General features: G+C 38.1%; 1 protein-coding gene across 1 annotated transcript in view; it reads left to right on the forward strand.

Moving 5' to 3' along the window:
• TMEM232 (transmembrane protein 232) overlaps positions 1-15,758 on the forward strand; it is a gene marked incomplete at its 5' end in the record, with an annotated part of 285,351 nt that overhangs the window by 49,842 nt on the left and 219,751 nt on the right. Inside the window, 5 exons of the mRNA XM_062211950.1 lie at positions 1,505-1,616; positions 3,527-3,632; positions 6,454-6,611; positions 10,832-10,931; positions 12,505-12,671. Of these exons, the coding sequence (XP_062067934.1) occupies positions 1,505-1,616; positions 3,527-3,632; positions 6,454-6,611; positions 10,832-10,931; positions 12,505-12,671 (643 nt within the window). The remainder of the gene's footprint in view (positions 1-1,504; positions 1,617-3,526; positions 3,633-6,453; positions 6,612-10,831; positions 10,932-12,504; positions 12,672-15,758) is intronic.

Consider the following 15,758-nt stretch of genomic DNA (forward strand, 5'->3'; position numbering starts at 1 on the left):
TAGTCTTTTGATAGAGTCTTAGATTTCTTTATGAAACTATGTGATCTTCATACAGGGATACTTTGATGTCCTCCTTTCCTATTTGTATGCCTTTTATTTTTTCTCTTTAATTGCTTTGATTAAAATGTTCATTATATGTTGAATTATTGTAGTAAGAGTGGACATTCTTGTTTGGGTCTAAATATTATAGGAAGTGCTTTCAGCTTACCCCAAATCTCTAACAATCTTCTCTATCTTAGTAAATAACAATTCTGTCTTTCTAGTTACCCACTCTGATCATGACTTCTTTCTCTTGTGCCTCCTTTTTTCTTTTTCTTTTATTTATTTAAATACAGAGTCTACAGAGAAAGAGAGAGAGGGAAAGAGGGAGAGGGGCAGGGGAGAGGGAGAGAGAGAGAGAGAGTGAATGTCCATCTGCTGGTTCACTCCCCAAATGGATGTAATGGCTAGGGCTGTGCCAATCCAAAGCCAGGAGCCAGGAGGTTCCTCCAGGTTTCCCACATGGGTGCAAGGGCCCAAAGACTTGGACCATCCTCTGTTGCTTTCCCAGACACATTAGCAGGGAGCTGGATTGGAACTGAAGCAGCTGGGACTCGAACCAGCACTCGCATGGGTGGTGGCTTTACTCACTACGCCACAATGTTAACCCCCTCTTGTGCCTACTTTCTAATTAATTTGCCAGATTGGTATGAACTAACATGAAAATATGTACATTATCCAAACTCATCTCCTACTTGCATTGCTATAATCCTGATCCAAGCCACCATTCTCTCTCACCTGTACTACATACTCCCCCCCACACACATTGCAATTCTTGATACAGAATTGGAATGATCATGTTAAAACTCAATTAAATCATTTCACTCCTCTTCTAAAACCCTGCAACAGTTCCCTGTCCCACAGAGAGTTAATCTGCCTATTTGTGACTGCTCTGACCTTACTTCATATTTCTTTCTTCCTTGCTTACTTCACTCAGGCACAGCAGGACTGCTTCCACTTGCCTGAGGGGAATAAAGATTTAGCTAAAATTGAACCAACATTGATTTATCTGAGGTGATAAATCAATCCTCCACATAATTGAAACTGCTGGATTTTACCCATGAAGAAGGCATCTAGCAACTAGACCTCTGGCAACCATCTTAGAAACATTTTTTTCAGATTCCACAAGGGTCTTTGACAATGGGGACTTTGTTCTTCAATGTAAGAGTATGAGAGGATCAATCTAAGAGAGCTGCACATTTATATTTTTTAACTTTTTATATCAGAAAAGGTTTTAAACTTACGAGACAAAAATTGTAAAACAGTTTAATGACTACTCCCAGCATCTCCTTTACTAACATTATAGTAGTATGAAATATGTTGCTGAATTTTGTATGAGATTTTTTATTTTAAAAAATTAGCTCTTCTAGAAAATAGTCAGTTAGATATTACAATTTTATTAAGGCTTGTAACTTATAGCCATTATTATAAAGATTTCTGCTCTTTATTTAATTTTTTTGTTTAGATCAACATTTTCAATCACAAATGAATTCATCTTAAAATTTAATGAAACACAGAATCCAGTAGAGAAGGAGGAATTGTTGGAGATAGCTAGAAAAAGCATTATCAAATGTAAGGTAATGGTACACTCTTTCATTACTTATTACATAAACTTTCTTTTGTAGCTGGTGATGATAACATATTCTAATAGGTACACTTTTCTTTAATTAGGTATAGCTAAAATATTAATGCAGAGAACAGAAATAATTCAATGTCAAATGGCTTTTGGAATGAAGGTTCCTCATAAATTATTGGGAAATATTCTTTTTTGCATCAGTTCCATAGTCCGTAGCAGAATATCAAAAGCTGGCTAAGAAATCTTTGATTATGAAAAATTTAGTGTTTCCTGAAAATTTTTAACTGAGATATAATATATTCCCAAAGAAGAAAGAGAGCCTTCCTAAACCTTTACCATACTTGCCAACATGCTCTGAGTTTCCTCTGTAACAAATTATTCTTAACTTACAAAAAAGCATACATTCTTTAAGATTATTACAGGGGTATGCATTTGGTGGAGTGGGTAGGTGCCCATTTCAGTTGCCCACATCCAGTATCAGTGAACCTGAGCTCAAGTTCCAGTTCTGCTTTTGACTTCCACTTGCTGTTAACATGAACCCTGGGAAGCAGTAGCTCAAGTACGTGGGTCTCTGACACCTATCCTATCCAGATGCGAGAGCAGAACTGAGTTTCAGGCTTCCAGCTTCAGCCTGGCCTGGCCCCAGCTACTAGGGGCCTTTGAAGAGTGGACCAGCGAATGGGAGATCTGACTCTGTGTCTTTCAAACAAATAAAATAAGTGAAAATTTTGTAAAATGTTTATTTGTTTGAAAGGTTGGAGTGACACAGACAGAAGGAGAGACAGAGGCAGAGAGATCTTCTATCCACTGCTTCACTTCCCAAATATCCAAAACAGCAAGGGCTAGGCCAGGTCAAAGCCAGGAAATTGTTGGAACTCCATTTGGGTCTCTCATGTGAGTGGCAAGAACGCAAGTACCTGGGCCATCATGCACCGCCTTTCCAGGTGCATGCAGGAAGCTGGATGGAAAGCAGAGCAGCTGGGACTTGAACTGGTGCTCACATGGGATGTGATGTCTCAAGCAGTGACTTAACTTGCAGCCCCACAATACCTGGCCCTGAATTTTTTTAAGCATGTTACATTAGTCATTAGTCCTCTAATTTTTAAACCAAAGCAGTAAGTAAAATAGGCTTCCCTTGATTTTCCCTACATGAGATTCAATTTGACAGGAAAAATATACATAGAATTTTTCTTTGATGCTGAATAATTCATGAAATTAAAAAACAAAAAAAACCTGTACAAACCAGGGGCCTAAATTAAGCCACCATTTTCTGTGTGTATGTGTGGTAGTGTTTTTTTTCCCCCCACTTCTTGCTTGCCTTTACATTTGAAAATTTTGGAAAGACATATTTATAATATTTGAGGGAGGAAAAAAAATGAGAATGCAGGCAAGCACCATCAATACAATCATCCATGAGTTTTTTTTCCAGTTGGCCCTATGCTCCTTGGGGTGGCCGCAGGACTAGGTGATATGAGGGAGGAAATGCATCCTGATCATCTCTCTTGTGTTCATTAATGGCGAGCCCATCAACATTGAAGTAAGCAATTTTCCAGAAAATTGGCATCAAACTCATTTCATTAATATTTTTTCTTATAAAATTAGAAAAGCAATCTCTTGGGAAAATAAGGTAAAATATTCTCAAGCAAAGAGTGAGAATTATTCTCAGTAAGAAACTAATATTATGATACAGCATATTAATAAATGTTCTCTACATCTGGAAGCTTATGTAGTTTATAGAGAATTTTGAAAAATACGAATGATAAAAACGAAATTATAAAGATGTGTCCAACTCTGACTGTGGAGCCTTGACCTCATAGAATGACTTTCAAAATATAATTAACAGATGGCAAAAATAAATAAGTAAACAAGCCCCATATTTTTGTTTACCCTTTTCATACTTCCTTGTAACAGAGAAAACTGGGTCTTAAAACCCTGGGCTCTGGAAAGCATGTTGATCTTCCAGCTGCATGGACTGAAGTAGTGTTTCTGGCTCAATGCAAAGGAGAAATCCAAGATGGTATGTATTCCAGCTGGCCTCTTAAGTATCTTAGGTGTCTTCTAGATTAGTAGCCAAGGAAACAACTTGAGAAATTCAATTTTCAGAAATTGTGTAAGAGAAAATGAAGATTTTTTTCAATCACTATTAAAGTATCTTACATTGTTTCATTGTGAAACTTTTATACTTTTGAGTTAGGACTTCGTAATTTTGTTTCAAAAAGTTTCCAGCCTCTAGTACTTTTTTCTAAAATTGGTATCTCATTAAAAACAATATGAAATGTCAGTAGTTTCTAATTACCATACTTATTATATGTCAGAGAAACTTATTTCTACATTTTATAATTCTTAATCATAAAACAGGAATTAAATTGCCACTTTTTTCTGCTTATTTATTTATTTATTTTTTTGACAGGCAGAGTGGACAGTGAGAGAGAGGCAGAGAGAAAGGTTTTCCTTTTGCCGTTGGTTCACCCTCCAATGGCCGCCGCAGTTGGCGCGCTGCGGCCGGCGCACCGCGCTGATCCGATGGCAGGAGCCAGGTGCTTCTCCTGGTCTCCCATGGGGTGCAGGGCCCAAGGACTTGGGCCATCCTCCACTGCCCTCCCTGGCCACAGCAGAGAGCTGGCCTGGAAGAGGGGCAACCGGGACAGAATCCGGAGCCCCGACCGGGACTAGAACCCGGTGTGCCGGCGCCGCAAGGCGGAGGATTAGCCTAGTGAGCCGCGGCGCCGGCCTTTTTCTGCTTATTTAAACCAACACTTTTCTTTTATGTATCTGTCTTCAGATACCCTTTTCTCAACCTAAAAAAGAAATTAAATAACAGTTTTTAAAGATTTTTATTTATTTGGAGACAGAGTTACAGAGAAAGAGAGAGAGAGGTGTGTTTCATGCACTGGTTCACTCCCCAGATGCCTGCAACCACGGGAGCTGGGCCAATCCGAAGCCAGGAGCCAAGAGCTTCTTCTAGGTCTCCCACATGGGTGCAGAGGCCCAAGCACTTGAGCCATCTTCTACTGCTTTCTCAGGCCATAGCAGAGAGCTGAATTGGAAGAGGAGCAGGCAGGACTTGAACCAACGCCCATTTGGGATTCCGGTGCCACAGGTGGAAGCTTAGACCGCTATGCCACAGCACCGTCCCCAATAACATTATTTTTAAGGGAACTAAATTATTTCTATCATCATCCTAAATATTTTGTATATGCTCTTTAAAATGAGTTAGAGTGTTGACTACATGAGGTCAGAGAATATTTCCTCATGTAAATTGGGTTTATAGTGCTTTCGGGGAGTGTGCAAACAAGAGGAAGACTAAGAAATATTTTGTATTTAACTTGCAGTCCTTCACAGTGTCATCTGCAGCCTGACCTCTTTGAAATGTTTAAATGCTATTGAGCAAAGCTTTCTTTGTTTACCCTCCATCAGCAGCCACTTGCTTTGAATTGGCAGTTAGATTTCAGTTTTTTTATGGCATCCTACAGTCTTGTGATTCAGAAGAGCACTGGCCATGGCCCAGCCCCTGTAGCTGGTCTAGCTCAGTTGCAACAATTCCCTTTCACTCACCAGTGATTGGATTAGGAAACAAATGACCTGGTTCTGACCAAAGGGATGCAAAGTCAGAATGTGCCTTAGAAAACAACATGTACCATTCCTTCTCTGTTCCTCTCTGTCTGATGCCTGGAGCTCCTGTGTCATCACAATCATACACCTCAGGGAACTAGATGAGGATGGAAATGTGCACACAGGCTGCAGTTACATTAGCCATCCTGAACTTTTCCAATTCTAACCTTGTGAAATAACAAGCATTCTTATTTTTAAGACACTATTTGCTGAGTTTGCTGTTACACACAGCTGAAAGCATTTTAACTCAGCTGAAAGCATTCACATAGAACCCTAAATAACATCTTAAATATGGTCCATTTACATCATCTCCACAAAAGAAACTCCTAATAGGTGTCGTGCTTTTGCTCTTGTTTGCTCTCCTTCTGTAGTTCCTCCTTCATTCAGTAGTGACCATTTTACAGCTTCAGGAATTTCCAGTGGCTTCCAGTTTCACCGAAAATAAACCCCAGTTCCATATTATGATGTGCAAGGCTGTGTGTATCTTGCCCTGTGGCCATGTCTGTAGTTATTCTCTATGCTCCAGCCACCCTAAGCCCCCTTCCTGTTCTTGAAAATGTCCTATTTTTTCCTTCCTCAAGTCCCTGCATTTGTTGTTCTCCCCTAGATATTTCCCTCAAGCCCTTTATAGTAACTCGAGGTTCTATGTTTTCTAGGTTCTTAGTTCCATATTCTTCCTTCTTGGGCTCGTCGGGTTGGTACTACTTCCCCTGTCTCATCTTTCTAGCATACTACTCTTCTCTTTTACAGACATCTTTAGCATTGCCTTTCATCATCCATTTCTGTGGTTATACATTTTTCTACCATTATATGTGTAGGCTAGCAATCTATTGAGTGTTGGGTGTAGTAGCTTAGCATTCTTGATAATTTTTCTTTCTCTCTTAAAGTGGTCTCCACACCTGGGTGACTTCTGAATCCAATGGCAGAATAGAATTTCCCATATGACAATTTAAATTTCCAACGCTAGTATGAGAGCGGGAGAGAGATTGATCTCCAGGTAGATTACATCTTATTGCTGAAGCACTCACAATGTCTGTTGAAGTTTAAGGGGAAAGCAGCATAGATTTTTGTCTCTTGATGGAAAAGAGCCAAAGAATTTGTAAATATATTTTAAAATCACAATCTGTTTTTTTATGACCAAATAGTTTATTTCAAGAATTAATTTTAACATGTGGAAAAACAGGATGATCTACATTTGATGGAGTTTCTGCTTTGTAATATTTCAGAGGCTTTGAATATGCTCTATGCTTCCATGGACCATATTTCCTTTGATTATGATCATCTGCCTGCCTTATTTTTTGTTGCGGAGTCCATTTTGTACAGACTCTGCTGTGATGCACTTCTGAGGACATATTTATATTCAATTGAAATGAAGCTGGCAAAGGTATGTCACACACTTTCTGTAATATTTTTAATTGTCCTGTGTACTACATGTAGGCATATAATATCTGTTTTAGGATCAGGACACTTGCTTTTATTATAGAATATTCTCTCATTTTGTAGTTTCTTTTAATTTCTAATTGTGGATGTATATTGTTACTTGATATCTAAATGGAAATTAAGTTAACAAACTAAATAAGGAAGTAATAGTTAATTGGAAATCAATACTATTGTTTTCTGAATCTATACAGATTTTCTCTTCTCAACTTTTAAGGATTTTAAATGCTACCTCATCTGCCATTTAAAAATGATGACAGATAAATGTCCCTTTGAGAAGATGAGCTGTTCTTTTGGTATTCTATGACATTTCAGAGTTGCAAAGTGCTTTGTATGGTCTCGGAGGTCTTATGGTTCTGCATTCTATGATCATATGAGTTGACTTCTGCAAAATTTATTATTTGTTAAATACATTTAGCTTAACTGATGGTTTTATTGCTGATGGAGACCAGACAGATGCAGATACACAAGATAGAAACTGACCATGTGAAGAACTGGCACTTTACACATAAGAGATTTTGGAGGGAGAGCCAAGATGTTACCAATAGCTGTTCTGGGATAATGAGCTTAGGATGATTTTTTTCCTTTTTTTCTGTATTTCTCCAGTTGTCCATTATGGCTATATATTTATAATAAAATTATATAAATACATGTAACTATAAATGTGAATATGAAATACATTAAATATATGCACTATTATAATGCAGAAATGAATGGAGTGAAATGGACAAAATAATGGAAAGAAAAAACACAGAGCAAGTGTGACTTTTCTCTCCTTTTCTTGCTATCTCTTTTGGTGACATTTCTGAAGTTCTTGCTTTTTGCATTTCTGATAGAAAGAAAAATCACTACAAAATATGAAATGGTTTTACCAATTGAATATATTGCTTTTATTTTATATATACCACACCATTAAATTTTTAAAAGATTTCCTATCTTCTTATCTATAAGGTTAGAAAATTTGTGCATGTTCTTTTTTAAATTGCTATATTTTTGTCCTTTATATAGCCATCTTTTTTTCTAAGGTTTATGTATTTGAAAGTCAGAGTTATACAGAGAGAAGAAGAAGAAGAAGAAGAAGAAGAAGAAGAAGAAGAAGAAGAGAGAGAGAGAAAGATCTTCCATATGTTGGTTTACTACCCAAATGGCAGCAAAGGCAGGGGCTGAGCCAGGCTTAACCCAGGAGTTAGGAGCTTCTTCTGGGTCTCCCATGTGGGTGCAGGAGCCCAAGCATTTAGGCCATCTTCCACTCTTACACTGCTTTCCCAGGCACATTATCAGGGAACTGGATCAGAAGTAGAGCAGCTGGGTCTCAAACCATTGCCCGTATGGTATGCTGGTGTTGCAGGTAGTAGCTTTACCTGATATGCCACAGAGCCAGACCTGTGCAAGTACTTTTCTTTTTTTTTTTTTTCTCCAAGGTTTAAAAGCAAGATTTATTAGAGTCAAAGATCTCCAGCCAGAGTGGCATAGAGGGAGTCTGCAAGAGAAGCAAAACCCAAAGGACCCTGTGGCACTGGGGTTTTTAAGTACAATTTTGAAGAAAAAACAAGACAATCAGATTGACTTTCAGTTACCAAGCAGGAACAAAACCCACCAAAAGACCTGATTTACAGTCCTTTGTCCTGTCTGACTTGCTCATGATAAAACAAACAAAAAATCTAGAAGGGTGGGATAGGTAACTTGGCAAGTTCTTATAGTAGCTACAAACACATAAACAACATTAGCTATGTGCCTTCTACCATAAATGACTTAAATACACTAAGCATATTAATTTATTTAGTTCTCACAGCAACTGTAAGAAGTAAATGCTATTATTTCTCATACAGGATCTCACAGATGAGGAAACAGTTACACGTGGAAGGTGTAACTGTTACCTAGAGCATCATTCAGCAGAGAATGTTTTCAAACCAAGGCAGTTTGGCTCCAGAGTCCAGTGGAGCTTCAGTTTTGGTGTCACGCATCTACTTGGTTCTCAAATTTACTCATTTTAAAGCTTACTGTTTTGTTTTAGCTTATATAAGACCAGCAGTGAGAACAACTGTGTGCTGTATTTATAATGGTATTTCAAAAAGTTCATGGGAACATTGAAGTACAAGGTTAAGTTTATTTTGATGCAAAAAAAAAAGTTGAAATCCATACATGATTTTTACATAGATACAGATTTTCCAGGGCTGTGGTGGCCATTTGGGGAGTGAACCAGCCGATGGAAGATCTCCCTCTCTTTTTCTCGCTCTCTCTGTCTGTAACTCTCTGTAACTCCATCAAAATAAATCAATAAATCTTTTAAAAATAAATATAGACAGTGATCTTCAAATTTTCAATATTCAATGCAGAGAAAGGGCTGGAGAAATGAAGAGACAAGAAGAGAAGGAGAAAGGGTGGTAAAGGAAATGGGAGGGAAGTTGGGAGTGTGGGGGAAGAGACTGGGGTGCAGAGGTTGCATTGAGGAGGCAAAGCTTGCAGTGCCAGGGTGCAGAGAGAACATCCACGGATGTCACATGAGGAGTGATGCAGTGAGAGCCCAGAATTCCTTAGAGATATGGGAAGGCAGACTTTTTCAGTAAAAATCTAGTCTTCAGAATATTACAGATGAAAGCTTTGAAAACCATTTCTGCAAGCATAGCTTTAACTAGAGATAATCTGAATCAGGTGAAAATTCATGACCAAATTGGGTTGTAATACAGAGGTTTTTCATACTGACCTACTTTTCATATATTTTCTCTTTTAAATTAAATTTTTGAACATTAATGAATATTCTTTTCAATATTGATCTCTAACCCCTTGAAAAATCCTTAAATTATTCTCCTTATGACTTCTGTTAATTCGTGGGCTGTAACTGTGGGAGTTGCCGCCTGAATACTGTCATCCAGAACACTGAACCATTCTTTCAAATGGTCTATTGACCTCCATGACTTTTTCATTAACTTCAGTTTCTGAGAGAAGCACAGAACTGGAAGAAGTGGCCTAGAGAAAGAGACATTATTGGCATGCCTTAGCTACATTTTATTTGTATTTGTAAGTCTACAAAGGGTACAAGTTTATAATTTATATTTACAAGTATGGATAGTGAATTCTCAAGACCTTTTAATGACAGAGGCATGTAATAGAAATAATTGAAAGTCACTGCTAGAGTAGAAAGTTTGTGGCTTTTAGAGCAATACATACTGCCTGCGTTCAAAGTCTTGGTAATGCCACTTACTGACTTACTAGTCTATGTGAAATACTGGGGCTTGGTCAGATTCATCTTCTACATATATAATATCAATCATAATAACAACAATGATGATGATAATGATATTCTGCATTGCTGTTAAGAGGACTTGGAAATACCTATCTCTTTATATAACCACAGACACACAAACACACAAGATAGTGATAGCTATTCCTGTTATTTGATTCTTCCTCATGATTTGCAACTTACACAACTTACACAACTGTGAATTCTATTTTTATTCACAGTTTATATATTTTTACTAATTTACTGTGAATTCTTATATATTATATATTCTTATGGTTATTCTCTTTTTTGTAATCTATGGAAAACAAACTTTAGTGATACATGTATTTTCAATGTCACAGAAGTAAGATTTTCAGTACTTATTTAGTAATGACACTGTGAGTTTTATTTTTTTGTGAGGGCCTAGGGAGCATAGTACAGCACACTATGCACAAGTAGAATGTTTCTCAGAAATGCTTAAAACTGTTTTTTTTTTCAGACTGGTTTGGTTAAGACCCATATAAAGAAATATCCTTTGCATTGTAATGTAGCACACACATAAAATGCATTCACTAATATACTGGAACGAGGATATACTCTGATGTTTTCTCTTTTATTTAAAACCCCTCTCAGTTGATTTCATGACTCACTTATGGAATATGACTTGCAATTTGAAAAATACTGTTGTAGAGGATATATAACAACATGGCATTCAGTATTGGTTATTATGTGTAATGCAGAGATGATTTATGAAAGTTTTTTTGGTTGAACTATCATTCCCATCTTGATACAAATATCTTAAAGTTATTGCAAAAACACATAATATCAAATGAGTTTGAAGTTGTTTCATCAAAAGTAAATGCAATAACAAAATAATTCATTTTCCTTATGGTTTTTAAGCACTTATTGAGCAACACAAAATACTCTTTTCTTTTCTCTCTTGACAGATTGGCTATTTGATCTTCTTGCGACTTTTTATATATTTCCTGCATGGTCACCTAGAAAGTTTTCAACCACATTTACTTCGGCTTCAACCGTTTTTATATGGTAGAATCCTTTCCATTTTTCACACGTGTAATCTTTTATGTCACACTGTGAGAACTTAGACTGTCACTGTAAAGAGCATAAGCTGTGTTTTATTTTTCATGAGAGGTAATAAATGCAGTGTTGAAGAACAAAGCCCCTGGGCCAAACAGCGTTAGTTTAGCTGTTGTGCCCCCACATGCAGACTTTTCATTTCTTTGTGTTAAGAACAGTTAAAATCTACTCTCTTAGCTCTCTTTGTAATTTTGAAACATACGTTGTCCCTAACTCTCATCACAGTGCTGTGCAATACATCACTGGAAGCTATTCTTCCTAACGGAAACTTTGTACCCTTGGACCAACATCCTTCCTTTCCCATCCCATTGCCCATCCTCCATTCCCCACCTCCCACCCTCACACACTCCCTGCTGACTTCCCCATTCTGTGTCCAGCTTCCAACTTGCCTTCCTACTTAAGTGTGTGACCTTGTTTGTTACTCAGTCCCTTATTTAGTAGTGTTTGTGTCACTGATTTTAAGAAATTTCATGTTTGAAGGGAACTCCCGTGGCAATGTAAATGCTGATGGGGATAAGGAGAGAGAGTGGATGCAGGAGGCCAGTTAGCTCTGATGTTCCTAGAGGGAAAGATATTAAAGGTGGCAACTTTTACAAGGGGAGTGGCATACAGTAAAATTATTCTGGAAAATGTTGAGTTATCCATTGGATCTGGCTATACATAAAGGAAAGTGAGGAATTCAAGAGGAAGCTGAAGTTTTGGGGTTATGATTTGGAGAAATATTGGAATTCTGAATTTTGCATTCACTCACAGATATGTGAACTCAGCAGGTGGTTGAAAACGTAGCTTTGGAACTGGGGGAAACAAATGCAGCCTGGGATACAGATGTGACAGTCATTTATGTTCATGTGGCTGAGATAATCTGAGAATGGGGAGCAACTAATTCTAGGAGGAGAATCTTGGGGAACACAAACATTTAATGGATTATTGGCTCCTTGTCTGTATATAAGAATTGTCATTACTAATTTTTCCACCATGTGGATGGACCAAAACTCAAAGAATATCTAAGAGTTTATAGGACAACCCCCAAGACGATTCTGTTGAATATCATAGTCTTATACTAAACGACATTTTCCCTACATCTAAAATATGTGCCTTTAAAAATCAGTAATAAAAACGTCTTGAAATAAAACTGAAAAATATTGGACTAGAAGCAAAGACTTATTTTGACAGAATTGTAATTTCAAAGTATCCATCGTGGATATAGTATCCATTACAACTTGATTAATTTTCAGCTGAAAGCGTCCAAGCATTGTTGAGCAGTAACAATATTTAATTGGGCTCTCAACCAGTATGCAATTGCGGTTCCCAATTATATAAACTCTTAGGAATGAATTATTTATATTGTAGTTTTATATTCCACCACCAGGGGGCAGACATAACATTATAAATCTTGCCTAGATGGGGAATTGTACAGTGGTTTTGGCTTCTATGTACAGGATATAATTATAGTTTAATAACTAAAAGAGAAATGAAGCAAATGCAATATACTAATGAAATATTTATCCATTTTTTACGATAGCACTTTGTTTCTCTGGAGAATCATACAATCAATATCCAAACATCCTTTTACAAGTGCAATTTATCCTGAAAATCTCAGAAATTATATGTAAAAGAGAACACCTTTATGGATCGGTTTTTAGCGCTACAGGAAACCAGGAGGCCTCTGGGAACATGTGCTCTGACATGGTGGGTGTATGCTATTGTATGCTGCATCACATAAGATTACTAGGATGAACTAGCTGTGCCTGTCAATTCAGTAAGCACTGCTGGAGATGGACTTAGCTCTGGGCTAGGGCTGCAAGGGAAACAGATGAACTCCATGAAGCCATGTGCACATTTTGTTTTCTGTTACACATACCTTTTTATAGTGGATAGAAAATTAATTTTTTAACAATTTCTAAAAAAAAAAAAAGGGGCCGGCGCTGTGGCTCACTAGGCTAATCTTCCGCGTGCGGCGCCAGCACCCCAGGTTCTAGTCCCGGTTGGGGCGCCAGATTCTGTCCCGGTTGCTCCTCTTCCAGTCCAGTTCTCTGCTGTGGCCCGGGAGTGCAGTGGAGGATGGCTCAGGTCCTTGGGCCCTGCACCCGCATAGGAGACCAGGAGGAAACACTTTAACATAATGCTAGTTATGTTAAACATAAACATAAAACATAAACATAAAAGCAACTAAGGCAATTTAAGATAGGTTCTTTCTCATTGATTTTATATATTTGCTACCTCACGATTTTCCCAGGCTTCCTTTGGACCTTTTCTAATGCTAGATATAAGTTAAACATATAAGCAAAAACATTTCAGGTAATCTTTTTGAACCTTGTGAACGACTGATACAAAGACACGTTTGTTCAGTAATTTGAACCTGTTAGTTATAATCACTAAAGACCATAAATTCAGCACTGGAAAGAACACTGCTCAGCGATTGGCTGAGTGATCTAGAGGAGGTTCTGTGAGTTCTCTGCACCTCCACCAGCTTAGCTTTCACAGTCATCCTTGTCACCACCACCGTCACCACTGTGTCTGCTCCCACTCTTTGGCTGTGAAGACCTGAAGAAAGCTGGTGCCTGTAGATTATGAAGTGCCGTGTAAGTGGAAGTTAGGATGACTAAAAACCACAGTTAGGAATTCACAATTAAACCCAATAACTTTCATCTAAAGCCATGCTTCTGTTGACTTAATGGAATGATTTGAGTGTTTTTTTAGACAAGTAAGATACCATGAAATCTTGGCCATATGCGCATTCTAGTTGTGAGGCAGGCAGCGTTCAGTGTTGACTTCCAGGCTTGCTGAGCACTGACCCATTTTGTCGCTCTCGGTACACACACTGACAGCAAGTGAACGTTTAGCGCCACACAGCTCAGCCCAGGTTGGAAAGGCTAAAAATGTCAGCATGTGACAAGAAGGTGTCTGCTCAGAGTGGGGTGAGTCCTTAAGCCTTTGTGTCCTTTTCCACTTTGCAGAACAAAAGGGCTTAGATTCAGCCTCTTCAGAATCCTCTGTCAGCTCTACCCATGTGATTCCAGGAAGGCGTCTTCACAGATGAGGGCTGTCCATGTTGTTGCCCTTTTCTGCCTCCTACTTATTTCGTAATAGGGCCTGTAGCCTCGTCCCCGCTACAGCTGCTGACTTGGCCAATCAGCAGATTGTGTGCTCTCACGTTCCCCACTGTCAGCCCCGTTTCTCCAGTACAGCATAGTCTAAGCCAGCCTCGGGAATTCCACTGAGAATTTACTCATTCAGCGCCCATCTCTCTCACCTTCTGGAGTGCATAATAAGGGGATAAAAAAGAGATAAAAATATGAGTGATACATTTGCAACCACCTTTCTTTCTTACTTATTATTAATGTATTATCGAAGAGGATTTGTGAATCTATTTTTTCTTACAGCCCTTATCCTCTGAAAATGCTAAAATTTCCATGGCAATATATTCCATCCACTGTAAAATATGTGCTTTTTAATAATTCGTTAATTTGTCATCAAAGTGTTGCTAAATTTGCTTTAAAAAGTCTGTAGAATTTATACATCAGGACACACAATATATGACTGTTGGCTCTACTTAAGAATAGGACGTTTCCTGTCTTCAGCTGCTACATCCCATTTCTCTTTTTGATGTCCTTTTCAGTGAACTTAGAGGGCTTCCACTGACTTTGACAAATGGTATCTTTAATTAGCTGTGAGGATTGCAGGGTCTGAGCCCTGGATGGAGTTTTCCACTCTGTCCTTTCTGCTCTAGCACAGCTGAATTTTCCTAAGCACAGTTGTCACAAGGCAAAAGCAACACAGTTAGTTCTTTGGGGAATGTATATTTAAACACAACTAAAACTCAGTAGACTGTTTATTGAAGATTGTCACCCGTTCTGCATTTCAAATATTTCTCACATGTTCTACATATTAGATAGTTCTCTAAAAAGCGGTGAGTATTCTCATGTGGTTAGCAAGCTCACCCTCTGATATATTAAGTACCTGGGACATTTTATCCCACACTTTAGTTAAAAATAGTTTCTAGGAATTGAATTAGACTGAGACAGAAGTTCTTTAAAATTAGGATCATTACACTATGATCCACATTGTATTTTCCAGGTTAACACATTTGTATTGAGAGGTCCTCTTAATGCCAATGTCAATAATCCCCTAAATGAATAAAAGCAGAGATGAAACACAGAAAACTCTGAGCACTCAATGCAGAGTCCACACTTCACCGGTCACTTCTCGCTGGTTTGTGTACTCAAATTTGCTTAGAGTTCCAGCCAGCAGTCGATTAACAGTGCTTTGCTAAATGGGTTTTTCAGAGTAGTCACTGAGTTGGCATTGTACAAGCTACAACTGAGAGTTCAAACCTGGACAACAAGGAGGGAGAGGACACAACCACAGGATGTGGAGAACAAGGAAAGGAAGGGAGGCAAGAGGGCAGCTAAAGGTCCTACGAGTCATTGAGTGCGGTGCTCAGTGCTTCTGAACCACATGTCTGGGGTAAAAGTCAATGTCCAACTGTTTTTTCTTTCCAAACGCTCAAAGATCGACACCTTTGTAAAATATAGTAATGATAAATTACTGAAAAATAGAACAAAAAGATATAAAATACATGCTTAATTTTTGTTTGACTAAATATATATAACAATTATATATATATATATATATATATATACACAGAAATGATATGTCTTGGAAGTTGTTTCTTCTTCGCGTCCACCCTCTTAGTAACACTTTGAAAACGGTACGTACCTACCAAGCACATCGTGGGCAGGACTGCTTTAGTGAAAAGGTAAAGCAGTTTACACC

The sequence above is a fragment of the Lepus europaeus genome, chromosome 15 (genome assembly GCF_033115175.1).
Source record: "Lepus europaeus isolate LE1 chromosome 15, mLepTim1.pri, whole genome shotgun sequence".
NCBI classification, from domain to species: Eukaryota; Metazoa; Chordata; class Mammalia; order Lagomorpha; family Leporidae; genus Lepus; species Lepus europaeus.